Consider the following 25206-nt stretch of genomic DNA (forward strand, 5'->3'; position numbering starts at 1 on the left):
AAAGTAATGATGTGCTTGGCTGTCACAGTGCCAAGAAGAACTAGCTGAAAACCATACACATTGACACACATGAAAAAGTTATGATCGCTTTGCATGGCACATTGACACACGTAAAAGTAGTAATGGGCTTTGCTGGCACTGGCACAGTGTCACAGGACTATGAAAAAAAGCCAACATACTAATATTAATTAAGTGCCTGACACATTGGCACACATGGAAAATAATCGGCATGACATACCGGTACTATTTTTATAGGAGCTATAATTTCTATTGATTGACTACGTTACCATTTCAGTATGATTTGCTGTTTATTGATACAACCTCACATTGTACATCATACTTGGTCTTAGATTGACATTAACTTGGACCAATGATATGAGTATTCCCACTATCTATATTTCGTGCTCTCTTACACGAAGGATACACCGTGGTTCTATTCACTCGGCCCACACGTTGAGCCATAATTTTACACCACAAAAGAATAGCAGATTTTTAATGTTGCCATTGCTTCAAAATGCCGTCTGATGTCGTAGTCCTGAAACGGCAACTAGGCCTATGGAGTTGTGTTGGTATGGTAATAGGCCCTATCATTGGAAGCGGCATATTCATATCTCCTAAAGGTATTCTCCAGAACACAGGTGGTTCGGTAGGATGGGCGCTGATGATCTGGACAGCATGTGGTGTTATGTCAATGCTCGGCGCACTATGCATGGCCGAATTAAGTACAACTTTTCCAAGATCAGGAGGAGATTTCATGTATATAATGATTGGATTTAATAAGATGTTAGCGTTCCTTAGAGTTTTCACTTTTGTTGCTATCGTCCGTCCAGCTTCAGCTGCTGTTGTATCTATGACAATGGGCAATTATTTACTGGCGGTTTTTCGGGATGATTGTTGTATGACGGATGAAACTGGAGAAATCGTTGTCAAATTATTAGCTGCTTGTATGTTATGTAAGTCTATGAACAAAATGTTTTTATGCAGGACAAATGTTTAAGTAAATTTCATACACTCCTAGATAGTGAGAACCAAGCAGAGCCTCCGTTAGTAAATTACTAGCCGTGCATAAGTGTTGTACAATTGCACGTGCGCGCACTCCGCGTAGTACAATTTTGTTATAAAAATGCAAAAATCACGGGATTTTTTTTCTCGTGTATGAAATAGTTTAATAAATGCGTATCACTTGTTGTTCGAGAAATTGTACAAAATAATGCACTTGTACTGAGATGTTGATGCGTCTAATGCACTCCCCCTTCGGGGCTCGTGCATTAGACGCATCAACATCTCAGTACGGGTGCATTATTTTGTACAATTTCATTCCCAACAAGTGATACGCATGTATTAACCTATATAATTAAATGTTGTTTAATATATAGAATGGCTTCTTATTGGAAATGTTTGAGGAAAGCTACGTACCCGCTGCTTCGTACTAAAGTCACGAGATTCAAATGAAGAGCTTAGTTGCAAAAGCCATTACATCCACCTCTGGCTGAAATTAAGTTATTATTAGCATGGCCTTTTTTTTTTACATCCACAAAAGGCGCGATATAAGAATAGTGTGGGTTAAAATACACATTTTGGAGGTTGTTTGATCTTCAGATCACCTTCCCTTCCGGAGATATCGTATATTTCCCGTTTGGGAAATCTTAGGGAATTTCCGGAAATCTGAACTTAAAATGAATATAAAATAATTAAAGAGATTAACTTCAACACTACACTATTTTTCGCTCACCTGGAACGTTTTCACTAGTTCGACTAGCGTCTTCAGCAGATGGTGATGCTGTGACGGTATCTTGTCTACGATCGGGATAACCTTCACTGATGACGTCATATGATTGACAGAATGACGTCATAGGATGTTACGATGTAGTCCCCCCCATCTGGGCATCAGCAGGTTGTCAATCATATTCTGTCAATCATATGACGTCATCAGTGAAGGTTATCCCGATCGTAGACAAGATACCATCACAGCATCACCATCTGCTGAAGACGCTAGTCGAACTAGTGAAAACGTTCCAGGTGAGCGAAAAATAGTGTAGTGTTGCAGTTAAACTCTTTAATCATTTTATCTACCACTACGTATGAATATCCACTCGTATATGAATATAAAATAGTTTTGTTTTAATTTTTGATGTGTAATAGTAGCTTTAAACTATTAAAACCAAAAAGAACTGTTTCTGGCTCACTATTAATTAACAATTCATAATTTAAAAAAGTAAATGGGATATTTCAATTTTTCATTTTGATTTTGAAAGCATTAGTCGAGTTACATAAAGTAGTGTAAACAAATGGGCTCAAATTTGATTGCAAAGGTGGTTTCTAGAAAAGGGGTGGATTTATTTAGTTGCAAAAGGCCTTACAAGGCTTACATCCACAAAAGGCGCGATATAAAAGAAATAATAAAATAAATAGGAAGGCTGGAACATTTTACCAAACCTATTCTTTTAGTTTCTATTCATCAACACTTTATCCAAAACCAAAATGAATCAAATCGAACAAGTAATAATTACACAATTAAAAAAAGCTGTTTTTCTCAAAAAGTCAACTGAGCTCTTCAAATATTGAAATAAAATAATTCGAGGGACCGTAAGATACAATATGAACTTTACAGACCGCAAAATAATTAAAGTACTAGTTATTTTCACCCTATATATATATCTTCAACAAAAATAAAGACAGATATGTCATAATTAGAACCAGCAGCCAATAACTGCATCATTTACTTGCGACAGAGTGGGATAATTTGGTCAAATAACGAAGATATGTTATATCGAATATTCTACATGCACTAAAAAAGTTTGTAGCGGCGTTTAGTATGCTTTTAGGGCATACGCACTCACCTCGCTGGTAAAGCTAAGACTCAAGCGTGAAAAGAACAGTAACAGGGAAAATGCGGGTTTATTAAACAGCGGGCCCCAGTTACCAGTTCGATGACAGGTAGGCACGACCCGATACGGGCTCAAAAACATTTTCAAACACTGGAAAGTAAAAGGACTTTTGTTTTTCGGAAGTCACTGCACTACACTGAGGTGTTTACACTGTGTACATGTCAAAGCAGTGGTTCTATTCACTCGGCCCACACGTTGAGCCATAATTTTACACCACAAAAGAATAGCAGACTTTTAATGTTGCCATTGCTTCAAAATGCCGTCTGATGTCGTAGTCCTGAAACGTCAACTAGGCCTATGGAGTTGTGTTGGTATGGTAATAGGTCCTATCATTGGAAGCGGCATCTTCATATCTCCTAAAGGTATTCTCCAGAACACAGGTGGTTCGGTAGGATGGGCGCTGATGATCTGGACAGCATGTGGTGTTATGTCAATGCTCGGAGCACTCTGCATGGCCGAATTAAGTACAACTTTTCCAAGATCAGGAGGAGATTTCATGTATATAATGATTGGATTTAATAAGATGTTGGCGTTCCTTAGAGTTTTCACTTTTGTTGCTATCGTCCGTCCAGCTTCAGCTGCTGTTGTATCTATGACAATGGGCAATTATTTACTGGCGGTTTTTCGGGATGATTGTAGTATGACGGATGAAACTGGGGAAATCGTTGTCAAATTATTAGCTGCTTGTATGTTATGTAAGTCCATGAACAAATGTTTTTTTACGTTTTGCAAGACAAATGATGTTGTTTAATATATAGAATGGCTTCTTATTTGATATGTTTGAGGAAAGCTACGTACTCGCTGCTTCGTACTAAACTCACGAGATTCAAATTTTGAAATAAAGCAATTTGAGGGGTCGGAACTCCAGTCGCAACCAGGATCACGGGTGAAGTGGTTAGTGTAAAAAAGTTAGTGTCACTTACGACTTTCTATAGCAGTATCAATGGCAAGGTGCCACTGAATAAAACGTGACTCACTGGGAAATTCGGTGTGTACTTATGACGCTTATTTACTTTAATTTTAAAAAAATAATTAATTTTGACACTTAAATATCAGCTTAAAATATGCAGAATGAAATGACATTACGATTTTACAATCCACACAAATTCATTTTCGCTAAAAATGCCACCTACAACTTACAAGTTTTTTCAAATTGGATATTACAAATGCCAATTGAGTTCTAAGTCAACAATATCTAGATTTATTTCGTGTGGATTGATAATTTCAAAATAATTGGAAGTTGATTTTCTGCCAGAACGGTGCAGGGCACCGGTCATTGAATAATAACTTCAATTCGCTACTATCATAACATCATCATGGTATTATATATCATCCAAATGGACCAACGTATAGGAAATCAACATGATAAATAAATGAGTGGGATGCGTCAATCCAGTGACTTGTCTTTCACCTTACATACCAGAGCGTAAATGGACTATTTACCATTTTACCTGACATTACGCTTTGACCTTTTCAACTTTACAACTTTAACGTTTCTATTTACGATTTGTTTGGATACTTGGATCATGAAGTAAAATATAACTGTGTATAATCGCAAGTTTGCTTGTATTATTTAAAGAATAGAGCACACAGTATTTAAAATAAATGTTGTACGTCGAGGAATACGATTCGAACTGTAAAAATTCTCTTCATATTTCATTTGACACCAATCGGAGGTTATACATTGTTTGCATTTCGACACAGGCGTAGATGGGATGGGGATAACCCCCCCCCCCCCAAATATTTTGCCAGCGGGTGATCCATACAATCATCCCCCAATGTTGAAGCCTGTATGTGGGTTTCTGATCAAAGTAACCTCATATTTGCCCATTCGCGCGAATTTATTCCACTTTTGCACCATATTTGATCAGTTTCACTTCAACTGAAATGTTTAATTTTTAAATGTGTGCTTCGCGCGCATTTGTACCATAAACATATTCTGTCGCCAAAAGGTGCTGGATTCACTGTATTTCAAGAACTTTTTTTCCAACCCAATCCCCCCACCATGTCAAAATGAAATCGCCACTGCAATTCGAGATATGATAAGGACCCAGAATATGACTCAGGTATAAAAAATAACTTTTTTTTTCTTTTTTACATTTCACATAATTGTAATAGTCAAGTTAGCATTGTCGTGATTGTGGTAACTCCAACATCACTATGCATTAAGCATATTTAACATTTTTTAAACTGGCTTACTTAAAGTTGATATGTCGTGTGTGTGAATTGTGGTAACCATGGTAACTTCAACCTCACAATACATTGGCATTTCATTTTTAAAAGAGCAAATTAATGATTAATTGAATTCAGTCGAATACAGGGTGTCCCTGAAAGAACTGTATCGTCGGAAACTGATTTTTTGGGGGGGTACTTTAAAGCATAAACCAAATGTACTACTAAGGGGTGGTGCAATAATTATGTGTACCCCGGGGTGAATTATAGGGGGCAAAGATTTTTGGCAGGCCAAAAGGGGGGGCAAGCATTTTTGGCAGGTCGAAAGGGGGGTCAAGCGATTTTTGGCAGGTCGAAAGGGGGGGCAAGCAATTTTTGGCACAGATATTTTGGGCACTGTTTCTATATTACGCCCTAAAGGCGTAGGAAAACGTTACGAACACGTTCAAATATGCAAAATTTCCTGTCGCTGCGCTCGCATTATATGTTAAGACAATTTAAGGTTTTAAATTCGGGTTCCCCAAAATCTTGCATGTGTAAGGAGGGCAACGATTTTTGGCACGTCAAAAGGGCGGGGGCATAGGTTTTTGGCACGTCAAAGGGGGGGCAAAGGTTTTTGGCACGGCCAAAGGGGGGGCAAGCGATTTTTGGCAGACCATTTTGAGAATTCACCCCGGGGTACACATAATTATTGCACCACCCCTAAATAACTGGTGACGTTGAGGAACATATAAGCTATCACATACTTTTTGAATTTTGACAATTGACCGTTCCGTCTTTGAATTAAAAGAATTTTACGAAACTCGCTCATTTTCAAGCCTGTCAAGTATGTGATAGCTGATTTATTCATTAACCACACCAAGTATTTAGTTATTTTTAGTTTTGGCGTTAAAATACCCAAACGATTACGTTTCCAACGATACAGTTCTTACAGGGACACCCTGTATGTGTTTTGATCATTGCAGGTGTTATATTTGCGTTGAATGTATACAGCGTGCCCACAACATACCGTCTGCAAGTAGTACTATCAGCTGCTAAGGTGTTAGGACTCGTACTCATCATCTTCCTGGGATTTATACGAATTTGTCAAGGTATTATTCTCCTGCGTTTCTTACAGAGCCCCTGATTGGTTGATTATAAGCTATTATATGATATTATCATCTCAGTAACCAATCAAAATAGATCTTTTAGATCACTTGGTACTTTAAAGCTTTATCCCCTGTCAGCCATACTGACTATTCTTATCATATCTCTGATTGGCTAAATACATGATATAGTCCTCTTTGTATACCAATTAAAGTAGTTCTCGGAAGCCGATATTTTGGCCGGTAGTGCCCATAGGGTGAAGAAATCGGATAGTAATGTTTGCACAGTATTTTTGTGGTACCTGAGAGCACATTAAGACACACCAAATTGCATTCTGAATATTACGATGAATGTCTTTCTGATATGAAAAATAGGATTGTTGGGGAAAAACTGTTTATCTTCAATTCGAAAGGCTAAATTTTGTTTTTAAATCAAAATGTAGTAATTATTTATTTATTTATCTATTTCATATGATGGGCGGCTTTTCCTCCCAGCTACATACACTTTAAGTACATATCATTAGATTTATAAAGTTTACTTCGAGGACTGTTAAATTTGCCATAAAATATGTATTATATCGCGATTTGTTTTTAAATCAAAATGTAGTCATTATTTATTTATTTATTTATCAATTGATTGATTGATTGATTGATTTATTGATTTACCAATCATTTTCTTTACTATACAGGCCATACATCAAATTTTGAAAATGCTTTCAAAAGTGACAATCTTGACATTGGCAATATCCCGTTGGCATTCTACTCTGGACTATTTGCATATGCTGGGTGGTAAGTTGAAAGTCTTTTAAAAGGTGTAGACTATGAGGCATGAGCATTTATCTTTCACTTCCGTAGTCCGCTCTTGGGCACTACATGAAAACATAACATGGTCAAGAGTAAATATATGTCTGAATTAATATCCAAAAAGTTCCCACGTTTTACTTGGCACATATAGGAGTTATTTGGGGTTAAAATGTGTTTTTCGTGATTTTTTTCCATTTTTGCCCAAAAATGTCAAATATTAAAATAGCTGTAACTTTAAAAATAAATTGAGTAGAAATTTCATTTCTATTGTAGAAATAAATTTTGTGACTAATATTGCATTTTTCTCAAAAAACAACTACAAACTTGTAACAAAAGTTATGTATATTACAGGGGCAATGAATCCAATTACTTCACTGAAATTTCAGTGATTCAAGACAAGTGGTACAATATGTTAAGAAATGAGGTACATTCTAGCTTAATATCATAAATAACGTACCGCTTGTCTTGAGGTTCTGAAATTTCAGTGTAGTAACTGGATTCCTTGCCCCTATAATATACATTAACTTTTGTTACCAGTGTGTTATTTATTTTTTGTTTTTGAGAAAAATGCAAAAATAGTCACAAATTTATCAAGGGTGTAGTACCACCCTAAACATAACAATTTTACCCCACATTTCCGACTACTTTAGGGGATCACTTCCGCCAGCGGCATTCTCGTTGTGTTTATTTGTTGTCCGCATGTTTTTGCACAACCGTCGCATAATAAATAACACTGCGCGACCCATTGAATTTTGCTGACTCGAAGCTCTGTAAAAGTTATATAGAACTGGTTTTTTCGATCAAAATTTGTTATTGTGATGAGCAAGCATTCTTTTAGAACAATAAAAAATATTTTGCTTTGCGTTCATGCTTTCCAACAACGATTCACAGATGTTTTAGGTCGAGTCATTTGTCAGGCTCCGTAGTGACTTCATGACTTATATTCATTTTGCGGCATTCATATTAACGGGACAATGTATTATCAGAACGGAGAACATTTGACTGAGGTAACCAACTTTGGAGTGAATTTGACTGAAGATCTATAAAATATACAACGTACAAAGTACTCACATTTTATGGAGACTTGGCGTTTTGAAACCTACTTGTCTGGTTTCCTAGTCATGAGTGACGACTTGATCAGCAACACTGATGGTGTTTCTAGAAGATGTAGTATTTCTAGAATTGTTCAGGATCATATGGTCATAAATGTGATTGAGGTTGAATGGAGTTCCTCCATAGAGAAGATGAAAGATATCAAAGATGGATAAGATAATAAAGAGAATCCATATGGATTCGTCGCAGTGAGCAATGAACAACCAATTTGGCGCAGCATTCATCCTCAGTCACATTTATGAATAATTGATTCTGAACAATTCTAGAAACACTACTTCTGCTAGAAACACCACACCAATGTTGCTGGATCAAGTCATCACTCATGACAAGGAAACCAGACAAGTAGGTTTCGAAATGCGAGTCTCCATAAAATGTAAGTACTTTGTACATGGATGTGTTTTATAGATCTTTAGCCACAGATTCTCTCCAAAGTTGGTCTCAGTCAAATATGAAGTAAATTAAGGTTGGTCTGAACCCTGGAATTATGAAAACTTTCGGGCCTCATAACTGCTAAATTATTAGTCTAAAGAATATAAAAGTATACATTTTAGAATGGAAATGACTTGATGAATTCATCTGTGAGGTCCAATTTGGGCCAAAATGCTCACTTTTGGAGAAAATCCCAAAAAACGGGTTTTTTGGCCCAAATTTTCGTGCAACGTAACAAAAAAATTGTTTCGCCACAAAAAAAATTTTATTAATTTTTAAAAACTAGATAAAAATATCTAGGGACCGTTTTTTCATTTTTTTGAATTTTGACCAACTTCACCAAAAATATTTGAAATTTGGGCGAAAATCAGGCTTTTTTATGATTTGCATTTTTGTAACTTTTTGGTGCAAATTTCTCCAAGTTGGTCAAAATTAAAAAAAATTAAAAAACGGTCCCTAGATATTTTTATCTAGTTTTTAAAAATTAATAAAAAAATTTTTTTGGCCAAACAATTTTTTTGTTACGTTGCACGAAAATTTGGGCCAAAAACCTGTTTTTGGGATTTTCTCCAAAATGAGCATTTTGGCCCAAATTGACCTCACAGATGAATTCAGCAAGTCATTTCCAGTCTAAAATGTATACTTTTATATTCTTTAGACTAATAATTTAGCAGTTATGAAGCCCGAAAGTTTCCATAATTCCAGGGTTCAGACCACCCTTAATATTAGTCGGGTTTTATGCAAAATCGTTCTAGTATAAAGCGCGATGCACTTATATGCAAATACCAAGAAGTCCCCTTAGTATTTAGCTGACGTTGTAAGGCGTATTAGCACAAAACAATCATTATTTTTTAATAATATTATTACTTTTTTTCATAATACTTAGGCACTTTCTACCACAAGTAACGGAAGAAGTGGAACGCCCATCAAGGTGAGTCATCTTCATGACAGTCCAAATATTTTGTTGGACGAGCTCTTAATAGATCCACTAGAGGGTAAACCCCATCTGTAGCTATTTGCACCATGTAGGCTAATAACGAGCGAAGTATATTAAACGCGGTCTACTTAGGCACCACATCCAATTTGGTCCTATAGGAGAGAGCGGATTTGGGTTACTTTTAGCAAATTTCCCTAGCAACTTGCAACTCAAAAACAAAACATTCCAAGTACGCACTCGGCGCTACGTTTAACGCTTGTGATGCGCAGTGGGCGCACGGTCCTAATTTGATTGATCTGCGCAAGTTGTTTTCACCCGCACTTGGTTGCTTTCACCGGCATGACGTAGCTCCGTCCCGGCCTATAAAACTATTGGTGCCCGGTTAGGTACCGATGACTCTTAACATCACTCCCTGGAGATGTAATAAATTGTATCATGCATAATAATTAACAGTTGCATAATGTTATTGTTTATCATTTAAATAAAAAAACAAATGCACTGTACAAATGTTCTGGGTACGATAAAAAGTGCCATCGGTACCTCTTCGGACCAAAAAGGTTGTTGCGCCTTAGTTTCATTAAAACTGTCTCCTATTTTCTTTTTCAGAAATATTCCACTTGCCATAATAATATCCATGACTATTGTGACTATAATCTACATCCTGGCCAATGTTGCCTACTTCACGGTGCTGTCGCCAGAAGAATTATTGACATCAAAGGCTGTTGCATCGGTATTAATATGCACTTTACTTTTTGTAACAAGGAATAGTTAATTGATCACGATTATCGTAGCAACCCATTTCTTCTACTAAAGTGCTAATATTGAGCACTGTGTAGCATGTCTTAAACTGCTAATATTGAGCACTTTTAGTGCTAAGTGAAAACAAGGTTTTGTATATCCTAGTTTCATAATTATTATTGTTATTATTTGGTCTCGTGTAAAGAAGAGTCGTCCATGTGGACGTTAACGTTAAAGTGTCAGAGCTATTCGAAAAGAGAAGATACTAGGGTCGACCCAGAAAATCATTAGAAATAGAAGTACATTTGTAATGCTGACTTATTTACGTGGTATGACATCGTTTATTCCTTAATTTTTCCTCTCACAGGATTTTGCTCTCCCGATGTTGGGCTCCTGGTCGTGGATCATTCAGATATGCGTCGCTCTTTCATGTATTGGCTCAACTAATGGCGTCATATTTGCAGCTTCTAGGTAAGTTGTAGGACTTTTGTTCGCATGTTTACTACCTTCAAAGTATTCTATTCTGTGATCATCAAGAGAGGACATGTTGCCTGCATATCTGTCCATATAACTTGTTTTCGTGATAGAGTTATCTTTTCTGCGTTCAGAGAAGGGCAGAAGGCATACCACCATATGTACTCATGATATCTACAGGTGTGTTGCCTCAAAATGTCATTATAGATTTCTTTTGCTGCTTCCAGAGAAAGAATGTTGCCTCAATGTTCTCATATTGTTTATTTGTTTTTTCTTTGTTTTGTTTTTGTTTTTTGTGGGGTTTTTGTTGTTGTTTTTTTGGTTTTATTTTTGGTTTTTTATTTTTTTGTATAGGGTAATCTATTCGGCATCCAGAGAAGGAATGTTGCCTGAATTTCTCTCCATGATACACATTAGGTGGTTATCGCCTCTTCCTGCTGCTGCTCTCTTGGTAAGGAACACATTATTTCGAGGGTTGAACTCACAATGACCTGCTCTCACAATTTCCTCATATTTGCGGGAACATGTCATTGGGATTTAAGGTTTTCTGGTTCTCATCCCGAGCTCATCCCTCGATTTTTCTATGGGTTTTTTTCTTTAGTTACTTTATATTTCATACGTTTAGTTTTATGATAAAACGACTGAAATAAAATGACTGAAGTACCCACTTTCTCTTGCTTTGCATTTCAGCTGCCTCTGTGTTTAATGATGTTATCTGGGGATAATGTTTACACGCTGATCAATTACATGAGTGTTAGCAGGTGGATATTTCTTGCTATTTCGGTAGCAGTAATACCATACTACAGATGGAAATATCCAGACTTACATCGTCCTTTTAAGGTAGGAGACTCCGTGTAGGCAGGCATACTTTACATGCTAGAACATAAGATGCACTAATTTGTGCACACATATTTCATGGGACTTAAAAGACACCCAAAAGGCTACAGGGTTATGAACTCACACTGAGACCTCCATTTCAGTATTTTGACAACAATTTTGATGGAAATTACCTTTTACTTGAGACTTTTTCAATGTTATTACATATCTCAAGACCTTTACATTTCACATATTATATGAAGGTGTGCTGAGGCTTTTGTATCAACGTCTAGGCGTTGTGCATATGCGTAGCGCGATAATGCAATGCAGTATTTTAACATTATATACAATTTAACTTGGAAATGCGACGGGTTGCGGTGAGATGCGGCAAAAAGTAATCGATATTTATCGGCAACACCTATACGTCGTATACCGTAATAGTTGCGGTAGTAACTGTAGATAAGCTGAAATGAAATGAAATTATTACTAATGCGATTCGACGCGCGCGCGGGTAATGACACTGATAAAAAAGCTTTGCATCGCACTGAATATAACGTCGCCTCGATAGTCTTTATAATAGAAAAGTCTCTTTTTTAAATTATTATCTGAGATTCCGCAGTATGCCGTGATCACACGTTATATATCCTTTCTATTGGCTGCCATATTATATTGATATAGACATTTTTATTTAGATCCATAATTAAACATTATTAATTTTTGCTCTTTTACAGGTGCCTCTGATTGTACCAATCCTGTTTATTTTCCTTTCTATCTTCATTGTGGTAATGTCATTTTTCAAAGACCCCCTAGCGTGCGGTATTGGACTCCTTATCAGTATCATAGGCATTCCTCTCTATATCGTCTGCGTAGTATGGTTTTGGCGGGAAAAACCTGTTTGGTTTCTTAAACTAATGGGTAAGTGTTACGTCTTATAATGTAATGGTACATGCCAGTTATCTTGTAAATACTGGGATAGCAGTATGAGAATTTTAGAAAGCTTTAGTCTTGTGTTGTTTCTCAAAATAACAATGTTCCAGTGACGTAGATTTCTTTTTGAAATTGGGGGCCGGGGGATGGGGTTGGAAAAAAAAAGTATAGTGAAGCTAGGACCTTTTGGCGACCTAATAAGTTTATGGTACAAAAAAATTGCCATATTGAAGCTAAAATGATGGAATATGGCCACTCTCCAGATTTGGAGTACGACCTTTCTTGCAAATTGATGGAATGTAATGCGCCATTTTCCCCAAAACTATATCTATTGAAATCATTGATCGGGAACCGTAATGTTGTTTGGATTTATGATTACTAAAGACCGCTACTTTTAACTTTCAAGTTTCAATCTGAGAGAGCGCAAAACTCACAGAAAATCTGAAATTGTGGTCCAAAATCCTCATTGTCATATGTCCATATATCGACAGCGATTGGTGAACTTTAAATTATTTCCTTAGGTTTAGGGTGAGGTTACTTGTGTTAAGAATTTCGCTAATGTCTTTTTCTCTTTCCCTCCCTCTGCTTTCCCTCCCTCTGTTCTCATTCCAGGTAAAGTAACGTTGTTTATGCAAAAATTGATGTTCGTCATTCACCAAGAAGAGGAAGAAAAGACATTTCTTATTATAAGCGATATCAAATGAAAATCATAATATATCCTTTGCTCACTATTCAACTTAAATGTCATATTATAAAATTCACGGAATGAGTCTGGAAGGGCTTGTTTGCTTCACTACTACTGTTGATGGCAATGACATTTTAGAAAATTAGACAATTCAAATGCCAGTAAAGGAGAGAGCGGACAATACATTTTTGATATTGGTTCTCTCCGGGAATTGAATCGGGGACCTCTTGCCCCACAGTCAAATACCTTTTACCGCTGTGCTACGCTGCTCTCACGTTTGAGTTATATAATAATGCAATTAATAATGTGTTCTGATGATGCCTTCTGAAATATTGACTCGCCCCTGTTTTCGAATGGGGCCTTCTGAAATAATGCTTGAGCGTTTAATCCATTGGGCTATTCCAGTTTAAATCCACACTACCCCTGTGGAAGATTTTGGAAGTGCCTTCCACAGGGGGAGTATGTTTTTCAAATGTAATTGGTCAGGGTTAATCATTTTGACACTCATACTCCCCCTAGATTATGGCTTTATCTGTATCTTCCACAACTGGAGTGAGTACTTCAAATTCAAGCTACCCAATTGTCTATTCTATTCAAAACTTATACTCCCTCTGTGGAAGACTTTAGCTAAATCTTCCACAGGGGTAGTGTGGATTTTAAATGGAATAGCCCATTGTGCAGGAAGGTAGCAATGTGAAAGGACAGATACATGCTTGAAATTGGTAAGCACATGCTTTATTGAAAAGTCGTTGAAAAATACACTTCGATTTCTAATAGAAATAAACCGTATACCGTGATGATGGACATGGAAGTTGGCTAGGACTATATGAATAGTAAGAAAGCGCCTGAATATTTCATGTACTCATTTATTCGATATGCAGCATGCCAACCAGTAAGTCAAGTTCCACTTGATTAAGGAGGATGTTGAGGCATGAAGTAATTTTGATCTCTACAAATGATACCTGGATATCTGGTAGACATATCAAATGAATGGAATAATTTGTGTATTTATTGTCATTGTTTATATTTACTCTTCATTTGTTGACATATTTTTAAATACATTATTAATTTATTTTTGCACGGGAGGGGGCACGTGCCTCCCCAATCGATCGATTTGTAAATTTAGAGAATCTTGCTCAAAATTGCTCAAAAACGTTTTGTGCCCCCTTCCCATAAGACCCTTCTTCATGGTCAGTGCTCCCCCCCCCCCCTCCTAGGATAACTCACGATATACCACTATGCTATGTGCATTTCGTAAATTAGTACTCTTTGCTTTCCTGTATATCGGATATAAATTGTGATCGATTTCTTTATAAACACGTCATTTAAAACACCTGTTGCTTTATAGGCAAATACTGCTTTCACTATGGACCACGAGAGCCTCATCCCAATGGCATAGTCCAATAACATCAATTACATAATCATAGTGCGAAATTTGACCTCAAGTTGCAGAGTATGAGTTTTTGTACCCAAAGGTCATTCAATGAATGTAAAAATGTATTGGGGTTTAAGAACTGTTCCCCTGATAGATGAGCATGTTGTGGATCCTAGTGTTTGTAAATATCGGTAGAAAAATACAAAATGTTCGAATCAAAACATGATTCAATTTGAATTAATACATAATTAATGACAACCATTATTTTGAAAATAAAATGAAATTGTTTAAAGTTAGTAAATTTGCTCAAATGTATGAAAGCGAATATTTAAAACATCGTTCGAGCAGTGATATATATAAAGCTAATTAATCAAATCACAGCTGTTTTGACCCCGTATGTCACTATACACTACGTGCCAATATTGTAATCGATTTCATCATAATTATATTTTTTCCGTGTGAACTTTTGTCTACATTGCTATATATTTTGTTTTTCGTTTGGTATAGCACATTTTGTTTTGTATGTAACAGCAAGTAAATAAAGCAATTCTGTTCTGGTCAAAGATGACATCTTTTGGTCAGGTTGTGTCCATATATGCTGCTTTTCTGAATGTATTTATTCCGACTGTTCTGAGCAGCGTAACAACAGAGAAGGTCGATGTTAGCAGCAAGGATACACCGGTAGGTACTATTACAATCATGATTGATTTAAGCAGGGACGTCTCACTTCCCTGATTTAAGTGACCACAATAAAATCATGTGAAATCGCACCACTTCAGAAAGTAGTACCATTATTATTACACAGCCCAATGGTGTGTTTGAGTTGCCCCAACTTGGTCGCAAGCACACAAATCTTCTATGTAATTCTAAGGCAGTGCTTGAAGTGGTTTGAGCTTCCAATTTGAATAAATGAATGGAAACCTGGCGACTTACTCAAAGGCAATTCAACAGCCATTGGGGAATGCATGTGTTTTACGTCTTGCATCTCATGTACGTAGAACGGTTTGTATTTTGCTGGGTCCTGAGTAAAAAGGCAACTATACATCTATTTTCCAGTAATCTATACAAATGAGAACTTTTCACGTTGTTTTTGCTACTTATCAATAATTATTTTTTCTTAATTACGCAGATGCTTGGGGCCGAGGTTCTTGGATTCCGTAATTTTAACGATTTTGTAACAGGACTTGAAGAAGTGCTAGGAGCCAAATTTGAAGGTGAGTACGTCTAGCCTTGTAAGAGCCCTCTCAAAGTCCTCTTTACATATCTATGAAGAATAAAGAATGTTCACACAAACGAGGCTATGTGTATCAGCTACTCAGTCAAGAATGGGAAAACTCCAAAGACCACCAGGAAGAAAAATAAGCCGAGGATATATCGCACCATGTGCTCTAGCGTCGCAGATCATGGATCTACAGACATTTCTGAGGAGTTGTAATCTGCAATCAGCACACTTCAAGCTGGAAAGGCAACAGTGCTTGATGATATATCCACCGAAGACCCAGTTTCAACCATCGATTATCAGTGGGAGCTGGTAGCCTAATGGATAGAGCGTCCGTCTAGAGATCGGAAGGTCGTGGGCTCGAATCCCATGCCGGCACATTTCCTTGCCTTTTTTCAACTTGGGTTGTGTGCCGGTCGAGATTTGTGTTTATTTGTTGTCTTGTTTAATTGTAACACTTTGGGTTGGTAAACTGTTCTTTCTTTCTTATTAATTATATTCAGTTTCCTCATATAGCGAGCATTCGTTCCCCATATCTTGTGCAGGATACGTAGCCCCATTGCCTACATTACTTGTACTATGTTGGGGTAACGAGTTGACTAAGCATCAGTATTGATCTCCTGCGTAATATTTGTTTGTGTGTATTGTATACCTCGACTGCTTATATTAGACCCAGTTTTAACCACCGTTTATCAGTGGGAGCTGGTAGCCTATTATGGATAAAGCGTCCATCAAGAGATCGGAAGGTCGTGGGTTCGAATCCCATGTCGGCACATTCCCTTGCTTTTTTCAAGTTGGGTTGTGTGTGTCGGTCGGGATTTGTGTTATTTGTTGTCTTGTTTTATTATTGTAACACTTAATTGCATGGTAAACTGTTCTTTCTTTCCTGGAATAGGTCAGTTAAAGATCTCAGTGATCAAATAGGGATAATAACACGGATCTGTGTCACTGAGCCCCAGACATTGCAACACCTATTGCATTGTGCCCCCATGCTTGAGAAAACGGTCTCGTATGACCAGTAGTCAGTACAGCTTGATAGCACAGGAATGTGCCCACAAATAGAGTTCAGTTTAAGGACACGGTGGAAGAAAAAGAAGCAAAAGGGAGAAACTGTCAGGATATTCAAACAATATAACAGCAGTTATGTATGTCTTATGCGCCATCTGTTAGTATACAAATATTAACTGTCTATGAGTGTGATGGTCGAAATATAATCACGAGGTGAAAGATGGATTGTTTCATGGAACAATACATCTTTCACCGAGTGATTATATTTCGACCATTACACGAATTTAAGACAGTTAATATTTGTTTTATATCACTCATGCATTACTAAAATACTATTTAAGGCAGGAAAATTAATACATTTTTTCATCAACATAACCATGATAACACCATGTTTTGCTTTGATATACTTCACATTTTGGGGTCCACCTCATAACTAAATCGGCGAGTCCAAGAGTCAGCGCACGGATTGGCGCAGGCGCACTACGGCAGAGCACATGATGGTAAAGACTATCACACGGAGAGGGTGATAGTAAAAATGATAAATGGTAATCAACCAATGAACTGTCTAGAATTTATGTATGAGTGAAATAATAAACTACCTCGAGTCACCGACACTAGCTTTGAAGTTCAGCGTGTTCTGCGTTAGCTTAGCATCACTTGGTACGTGTGCATACCTTTACGCGCGTGATCAACATGCCGCATGTGTACACACGCGAAACCACCCCAAGCCAACGCAGGACACGCTGAACTTCAAAGCTAGTACCGGTGACTCGAAGTAGATATACAGACTCAAACAAGATGCATACGTAAGAGCAGTGCCAGGAAAATGTTACAGGAGCGCAATATTTTTTCCTTGACTTTAATCAGATGACTCTCCGCTTAGAAATATCGAAGACCTTCTATCTGGACTAAATACTGACGAATATGATGAACTCGTAAATTTTATAATTGGCGATGGACTCGGCCTTCCTGAAGATGAGTTTACCAAATCCGATTCCGGTATAGAAACTGTAGATGGGGTCAAAGTTCGAACCAATGCTTCCGTTCATTGGTTGCCTAATGATGCCAGAGATGGACAGGATGGAGGGACGTTGCTAGGGCTTATTAAGAGCGACATCGAAGGAGATGGTGACGAGAGGGTAAGAAATGCAAGGGTACTGTAGCTTGTGAAGAAATCAAGCAAGATGTCTTATGTGTCAACATCACTGATTTTTTTAAAAAGTAATGTAAAAATTATAATATTTTGTATCTTTGAACAAGTTCATCTGGATTATTGTTAAAATGGTTTTGAAGGTTCATTATATCAAATCCAGTAGTAAAAGATGGTATATTTACTCACGTATTCAGTGACGTTTCTATGATAATCTATCATCTTCTTCAGACTGGCAACCCATACCACTGCTCACTGTCCTTTTGGCGAACGCCATAGGGGGCGTGGTGATGAGTTGGTCAAAGATGTTATGTAACTTGTAGGCCCCCTCGTCTTTATTGAGAATATTGTCACCTCTCCTCTTAATCCAGATAGCTTCCTAAAGCCATCTAGTAGTTTTGTCCGACTCTCTGTCTATAACTTTTGCCTGATCCCATTCAATGTTGTGGTTTGTGCCCACAACATGGTCAGTGATAGCAGATTGTGTTGATCCGCGATGGAGGATTTGCGAGTCGCCCTGGTGTATTGCTTAAATTCAAACTTTTGCACCTCCTTTTGATGTTCCTGGAGTCTTACACCAAATGAGCGTCCCGTTTCACCAATGTATGATTTTGGGCAATCCGCACATGGGATTTTGTAAACTGCTTCAGCTTTTTGAAGGGGGTCTAATTTGTCCTTTGGGTGGACTAACATATTGCGTAATGTTCTATGTGGTTTGCTGGCTGTTGAGAAACCGTGTTTCCGAAAAACACGTGATACGCGTTCTGTAAGCCCCGCAACATAAGGGACCACAACAAGGCCTTTGGACTTATCAGCTTCGTTGGTCTTGGTGGTTTTCTTAGGTTTTGGATTGTTTTTGTCATGTTTGACTTTTTTCACAGCCCAGTCGGGTAGCCACACATTGACAAGGCTAATATTTTGTGTGTTTTATAGGACATAGACCTCACTGACTTTGTTATTGAATGAGCCTGATTACATGACAGAGGATTCCCATCATTAATAAAATTGCTTTAAGGGGGTACTACACCCCTGTGGTAAATTTGTGACTATTTTTGAATTTTTCTCAGAAAATAATCACACACTGTTAACAAAAGTTATGTATATTATTGGGGCAAGGAATCCAATGACTACACTGAAATTTCAGTGACTCAAGACAAGCGGTTCAGTATATATGATAGGAAATAAGGTACATCCTCACGGTACCTTATTTCTTATCATAAATAACAAACCGCTTGTCTTGAGTCACTGAAATTCCAGTGTAGTAATTGGATTCCTTGCCCCTATAATATACATAACTTTTGTTACCACTGTGTTATCGGTTTTTGAGAAAAATGCAAAAATAAACACAAATTTAATGAGGGGTGTAGTACCCCTTTAAATGTAAACAGAGTTTAAATGATCAAATTACATTAACCAGGTCACATCACCACATCTGAGAGCAAATCTGTCAAGAAATATATCTCAAGAACCGCAAGACCGTTAGAGGTGAAAGTTTATTATTCTGAATTTCAGAAATGACTGACTCAGATGGGAGCGCTTATGGACCACTTAAGCTTGTGGTTGTATTTACCTGGTGTTTTAACACTATAGAAAGACGTGTTGTTGCAAATTCTTCATTTTATTTTATTATGTAAAAATTAACAAAGTACAAGTATTGTCCCAGCAAACACAAAAACGTTTTAAAAACGTTTTAAATAAGTTATATTTTGGCTTTTGGTATAGGTAAAAACGTTTTAATAACATTAAAATGTCGGGTTATATAAAGGTCATGAAAACGTTTTAAAACGTTTTGTATGAAAACACGCAACAACAATATTTTTAAAATGTTTGCAAAATGCTATTGTAAACATTTTTTTCAAACATTTTTGCCAAATATTTTGTCAACGCTTAAATAACATAATGTTAAAATATTTGCACCCAGCAAACACAGAAATGTTCTTAAGATGTTATTTTCAAAACGTTTTAATAACATTTAAATGTCGGGTTATATAAAGGTCATTAAAACGTTTTTCAAATGTTATTGCAAATATTTAGAGCAAACATTTTTATTCTCTTTAGAATATTTTGTATCAAGTTTTCTAAAATGTTTTTGGAATGTTATTAAAACATTTTTATACCCTTTATATAACCCAACATTTAAACGTTTTCTGTAAAACATTTTGTGTTTACTGGGCAATATATTATCAAAAAATGTTTTTTAATGTTATGAAAACGTTTTATACCCTTTATATACCCTTTATATAACCCGACATTTAAACGTTTTCTGACAACCTTTTATAACCCTTTGCGAATGATGTCAAAAACGTTTTGTGTTTGCTGGGGTGATTCCCTGAATCTTCTTACAGCCTTGTTCAAAAGACAGCGATTGCGAAGAAGGTCAATTTTGTACCCCATTTGTCCTTGGCCAAAGACATTGCAGCAACGTTAAATGTGTTACCGAAGGCAAACCCTGCTACAATAACGACCAATGTTGCGGTGAGACGGCACTTTGTGCGTGGGGGCAGTGTAGCGAAGACATTAAAGCTGGTGAATCTGGAACAACATGTAAAACCAACGCAGACTGTTTAGAACTACATTGCTGTGCTGTAGTTGATGGTAAGTGTCGTTTATTATTTTGGTTAACAATTCACGAAACGTATTAGCGCACCGGTTGTTTTGATGTTACATAGTTTATTCTCCTATATATCTTCATTATCACAGATTTCTTTCTGTCTTCCTTTTTTCCTTCCTTCCTTAAAGTGCAAACGTCCGTGATTAAAAGAACAAACCCACATCTTCTTCGTCTCATCATTTTGTATATATACTGCGCACAAAAATAATCCGAACATTTAAAACAATTTTGTTCTGCGATACCTCAATCGGCACAATGCGATTTTGTTTTCCCAGACTATATCAATTTGAATAAAGAAGGAGAGCATTTCAATAATGACAAAATTTACATAGACTCTTCTCTCAAAACACGCTAATTATGAGTTGGGCGAGTGAGAGTTAATCTGCCACGCTATAATGAACCCGTTAGAATAACCGGTAAGAACAAAATTACCCATCTACTGATTACTTTATTTGGTGCTTTAGGTTGAGTGTCTTTAAGATTTTGCTTTTGTTTTAAGTGCTCGGATATTTTTGTGCGCAGTATATATCAGCAGACTAGGCGCTCCGCTAAGTTACCGCTAAATGGATAACGGTATCTTACCGTTATCTTACCGTTTAAGCTGCAGTTTCCACAGACAGGATTTTGCCGTTGGTGTGTTCATACCGTCTAAGCTGGATGACGTCATGTGACCCTAACATGCCTAAACATTGGTTTAGGTACGTAATAAAATTCTAAAATTGCATTTCTTTAGCTAACAGTCGCGTCCTGCTCCACTCCGGTCAGCATCCTTCGCAGCATTAAATTCCCTTCGGTGATTCCAGCGTGTTTATTACTGATTTCCGTAGTGTGATCGAGATACTATAGACGAATCCAAATCCACGCATTCCTACACCTGACTAGCAGCCTTTAGTTGGGTACCCGTCGGCTACAATGCACCCAAAATGTGAACTGATTCGGCCTTGGCGGAAATTTTAAACTGCATTCCATCACCCGTTTTACATCTTCCGCAAAAACACAGGTAGACAAAAGAATGATTAAAGTTTACAACACAATAGGCCCTACAGTTCCCTTCGGCAAAACACACAGCTTCTACATGGTATATTCGCTGTTGAAGTGACATAATAATCGGATTAACTACACCATATCAAACGCTACAAATGGATGTACTTGCGAATAAAAGGACTGTGTATAATAGATGCGACGGGATTACCTGCGGAATTATCTCTATTGTATTATTCTATTAACCCTCCTCGTCCTTGCATCATCTCTAGGTGTTAGGCGGCTTTTATTTGCACAATAGGGCGCTCAAAACACCAGGTTGGTGCTAGCGGCTACCCAAAGATGGCCGACCAAATCCTGACCATGACTTGGCTCGTCGTTGGATTCCTCTATACATGCGCCACATTGGGGGCATGCAACACACAATGTGCTATTATATATTTTACGCATCTGCGTTCCTCTTTGAGCCATCCATGCATATTTTAAATAATATGGATTTTTTATTATTTAAAAAAGTTGGAACTTGTTTTGTTGCCCAGGCTGTTATTAAAGCCTTTAGGCCAAAAAAAATATTGTTGTGTTGCCCTCAACCGTCCTACCGTAAATCCTGAAAAATCAGGGTCGCAATTTTTTTTTTTTTAATGATGATTTTTACAGATTTGTTCAAAACTCAATGTTTTTCACTTAAAATTAATATTTTATTGTAAGACTAGTCTTTAATTGTTGTCTAACAGGTATCCATAAGTCAAAATTGACAAATGTCCCCTAATTGAACAAGCATTATTTAATATTTGAGGGGATTTTTAAAAACTGAAGGTTTAAAAAAAAATAATAATAATCCGACCGTCCTACCCAAATTTCCCATTTTTCCACTTGAGGGCAACACAATATTTTTTTTTGGCCTTATCATGTCGTCTGTCCAATTTATATGATTAACACCCATTTTGCCCTGATTTTGATCGATGAACGGCAAGTTACCGCTTCGGTCTGTTTCTACAGAAAATCTACCCGCTTCGTCAACGGCAAAAACCTACTCCAACGAGGTTTCCGTTGGCGTTGAAAAGGCGTTGCAAAAAGGCGTTGGAGGCTGTTTCCACAGGAGTGAATAACGGTTCCATACCGTTTCGATAACGGTATTTCGCTATGTAGAAACACGCTCTAGGATTATAATAGCATGTCTGTCTTTTTCAGGTCATTCTGTGTGTAAGCCATATTCAACAGAGGGCGCTGTGTGTAGCGATTACCAAAAATCATACTTGAATACGCTCCTTGGTTTAGATGTTAAACCGGCCATCTCTTGTCCATGTGAAGAGGGACTATTCTGTAGATCAGTGCAAAGGTGAGTCATCATATAGCTATGAAGGGTTAGAGCGCTAATAACATTAAAATGGGGGTAACTTTTTTAGGACATCATTATTAAAGGCTCGAATAGCGATGAATACAATTTAGCGTGTCTGATGTGCTCTCAGGCCCCACAAATATACTGTGTAAAGGTGGGTGACCGACCTCTTAAATTTTAACTTTCAGTCGTTTTCATCAAATGAATGCAAATTGTCCAATACGTCTATATATATTGTTCCCTTCGCCACTCCTTACAGAGGCACTTCGCAATGCTCAGCCTCATCCTCGACTTTCTCAGCATCAGTTGGCATTTTTTTTTTTACCAACTCGCAAATTAACTAAAATTTCGGAAATAGTCTTGGTTCGTGGAGTGGGTATCTATAATTGAAACACACCCATTAACGAAAGACCTCTAAAAAATGTAAATATAAAATAGTCTCTAATTTTGGCCTGACTACACATAAAGTTTTGATTTTCAATTCAAAATTTTAACGTACTAATAATTTTCATTTGACATACAGTGCGGTGTCCGTGTTGGATATCATTACTGGAGAAAAGATATGTGTTCCAAGTTCTGCAAACGCTGAAGAAGAAGCTGTTGAAAACATGGCAGAGGGCGTTCTTCAAGGTGTATTTGATGAAGTTGCTGATGAAACCGAGGATGTTACAACAACATCATCCAACATTGTTGTGAAACGGTGAAAAGCTGGGAGAGAATGACGACAACATGTCACATATATTTTTAATTTTATGAAGAAAAAGCATTATTACAATTCACTTATTAATAAATGACGATTTATTAATAAGATAATATTACATCTTGCATGGGCTAAAGATGTAATTTGTAAGATGTAAGCAAATCGACCTTTCAACTCTACGCTGTCCGAGTCTTTAAAACTGACGGATGTATTTTGTTAATCACCAAAAATTAAATATCGGTCTAACGAATATTTATGTTTCATAGGCGTCACCACACTTCAAATAAAAAAAATTGTATTAAAAAATAATTAATGTCCCTAAAAAGGGAGCAGAATAACAAAATGAGTCAAATGGAACACGATATTGAATAAAATATTACTCAATATGACTCCGAGTACATCATAATCAACATTGAGTTCAATTCACTCATTTTGTTGCTCGTTTCCCTTTTACTCAACCGTTAAGCAATACCTATTATTTGCAGTGCATGGTTACGTTTGATTTAAGCCTAAATCCTAATACTATCAACATACTCGAACTCAAATTTGCAAAAGTGTACTAAGTCCCAAAATATCACAATTTGCGTGCGTAGCGAGCACAAAAATAAGATTTTTACGCTTTTTTGGTAAAAAAGGTCTAAATCTTGGAAAGGAAATCAACTTTTCACAAAATCGCCCCCCCCCCTCTTGAAAAATTCAAAATCAGCACCCCCCCCCCCTTCAAACAAATCCTGCGTACGGTCGGGCCTGCTTGGAGCTCAAACACGTTAACGGCTAAGGCTGCTTTGGTGCACAAATATGTTGACTGCAAAGGCTGCTTGTTGCACTAAAATATTGACTGCTAAGGCTACTTGTTGCACAAAAATGTTCACTTAACCTTAGTAGTTAACCTTTCTGTTCTCCCAGCAGTCGATGTGTGAACTTTGAGTTGATTCTAAAATCAAATAATGATAAAATTTAGGAAGTTTTATCGTTCACAATGCCTCCATTTCGAAAAAACAAGGAAATTGTCATACCGTAAAGGTTCGCCTGTTGGCGGTATGGGACCCTTTGACAAGGCACAACCTAAAAGTGCCCTCCCGAAAAATTCCTACCAGCAAATAAGGGCACAAATCCGTAATTCGCTGTCGTAGTGCACGTTAGTACCTACTGGTTAATGCTCCAAGTCTGGGCTCATACACCTGTTCCGAATTTTGATATGCCATAGGCTTTGTGTTGTGATCATTTCGATCAGTGGTTCGTAGCAAAGAAAGCGTGATCCAGTTAACCTAGCAACGGTCATATTCTAACGCGAACTACGACAGCAAATTCTTGTAGGGTTTCAGAAGAGGGAGTTTTCTATTTGCACATGAAATTTACCCCCAAGGTAAAGGAGCCCAAGTGCGCCATTAGGCGAATCTTTACCGTATTTCAAATTCTTTCTATTAATCAATTAATCAGTGAATATACTTGATTTCTATTATAATCGAAATATAAGTAAATCAGTTTATTTTTTTCAATAAAAGGACTATGGCTACTGAACGTATTATTGTCAAAAAGGAAGATATCAATTTGTGTGTAAAAACAATTTTTCATTTACGTAATTCTATAAATCGATACCAGATACCTTGCCCTTTTAATTTGCAGCCCAAGAAGTGAGATAAAAAGAAAGAAAGAAAATCGTTATTTCATTCAAGCACCACGATCTTGAATGTGCACTCCCCGGTTTATTTATCTTTGTATATGTAGCATAATTTTAGAGTTAGGGATTAGCAA

The 25206-nt window shown here is 37.1% G+C and overlaps 2 protein-coding genes across 3 annotated transcripts; both read left to right on the forward strand.

Moving 5' to 3' along the window:
- Window positions 1-443: 443 nt before the first annotated feature.
- LOC140135759 (cystine/glutamate transporter-like) lies at window positions 444-15011 on the forward strand. Of its 2 annotated transcripts, none has more exons than XM_072157374.1 (10): window positions 444-953; window positions 6026-6151; window positions 6835-6934; window positions 9378-9422; window positions 10035-10158; window positions 10534-10637; window positions 10995-11091; window positions 11331-11480; window positions 12188-12371; window positions 12996-15011. In XM_072157374.1, the coding sequence occupies exons 1-10, from the start codon at window positions 515-517 to the stop codon at window positions 13085-13087; spliced, it is 1461 nt and encodes a 486-aa protein (XP_072013475.1). In that variant the 5' UTR covers window positions 444-514; the 3' UTR covers window positions 13088-15011. The 2 variants fall into 2 exon arrangements, with proteins under 2 accessions (XP_072013475.1, XP_072013474.1); XM_072157373.1 differs by lacking the exon at window positions 444-953 and adding an exon at window positions 3046-3583.
- On the forward strand, window positions 15008-24972 carry LOC140135760 (dickkopf-related protein 3-like). Its single transcript, XM_072157375.1, has 6 exons — window positions 15008-15124; window positions 15573-15657; window positions 17538-17809; window positions 20166-20415; window positions 22604-22751; window positions 23275-24972. The coding sequence occupies exons 1-6, from the start codon at window positions 15008-15010 to the stop codon at window positions 23453-23455; spliced, it is 1053 nt and encodes a 350-aa protein (XP_072013476.1). The 3' UTR covers window positions 23456-24972.
- Window positions 24973-25206: the final 234 nt, after the last annotated feature.

The sequence above is a fragment of the Amphiura filiformis genome, chromosome 16 (genome assembly GCF_039555335.1).
Source record: "Amphiura filiformis chromosome 16, Afil_fr2py, whole genome shotgun sequence".
NCBI lineage: Eukaryota > Metazoa > Echinodermata > Ophiuroidea > Amphilepidida > Amphiuridae > Amphiura > Amphiura filiformis.

Excerpts from the sequence above, each read along its gene's own strand:
- LOC140135759 (XM_072157374.1), top strand. The coding sequence starts at position 515 with ATGCCGTCTGATGTCGTAGTCCTGAAACGGCAACTAGGCCTATGGAGT. Across the intron at positions 954-6,025 it reads ATTAGCTGCTTGTATGTTAT|GTGTTATATTTGCGTTGAAT; the intron begins GTAAGTCTATGA and ends TGATCATTGCAG. Across the intron at positions 6,935-9,377 it reads CTATTTGCATATGCTGGGTG|GCACTTTCTACCACAAGTAA; the intron begins GTAAGTTGAAAG and ends CATAATACTTAG.
- LOC140135760 (XM_072157375.1), top strand. The coding sequence starts at position 15,008 with ATGACATCTTTTGGTCAGGTTGTGTCCATATATGCTGCTTTTCTGAAT. Across the intron at positions 17,810-20,165 it reads AAGGAGATGGTGACGAGAGG|CCTTGTTCAAAAGACAGCGA; the intron begins GTAAGAAATGCA and ends ATCTTCTTACAG. Across the intron at positions 22,752-23,274 it reads TTCTGTAGATCAGTGCAAAG|TGCGGTGTCCGTGTTGGATA; the intron begins GTGAGTCATCAT and ends TTTGACATACAG.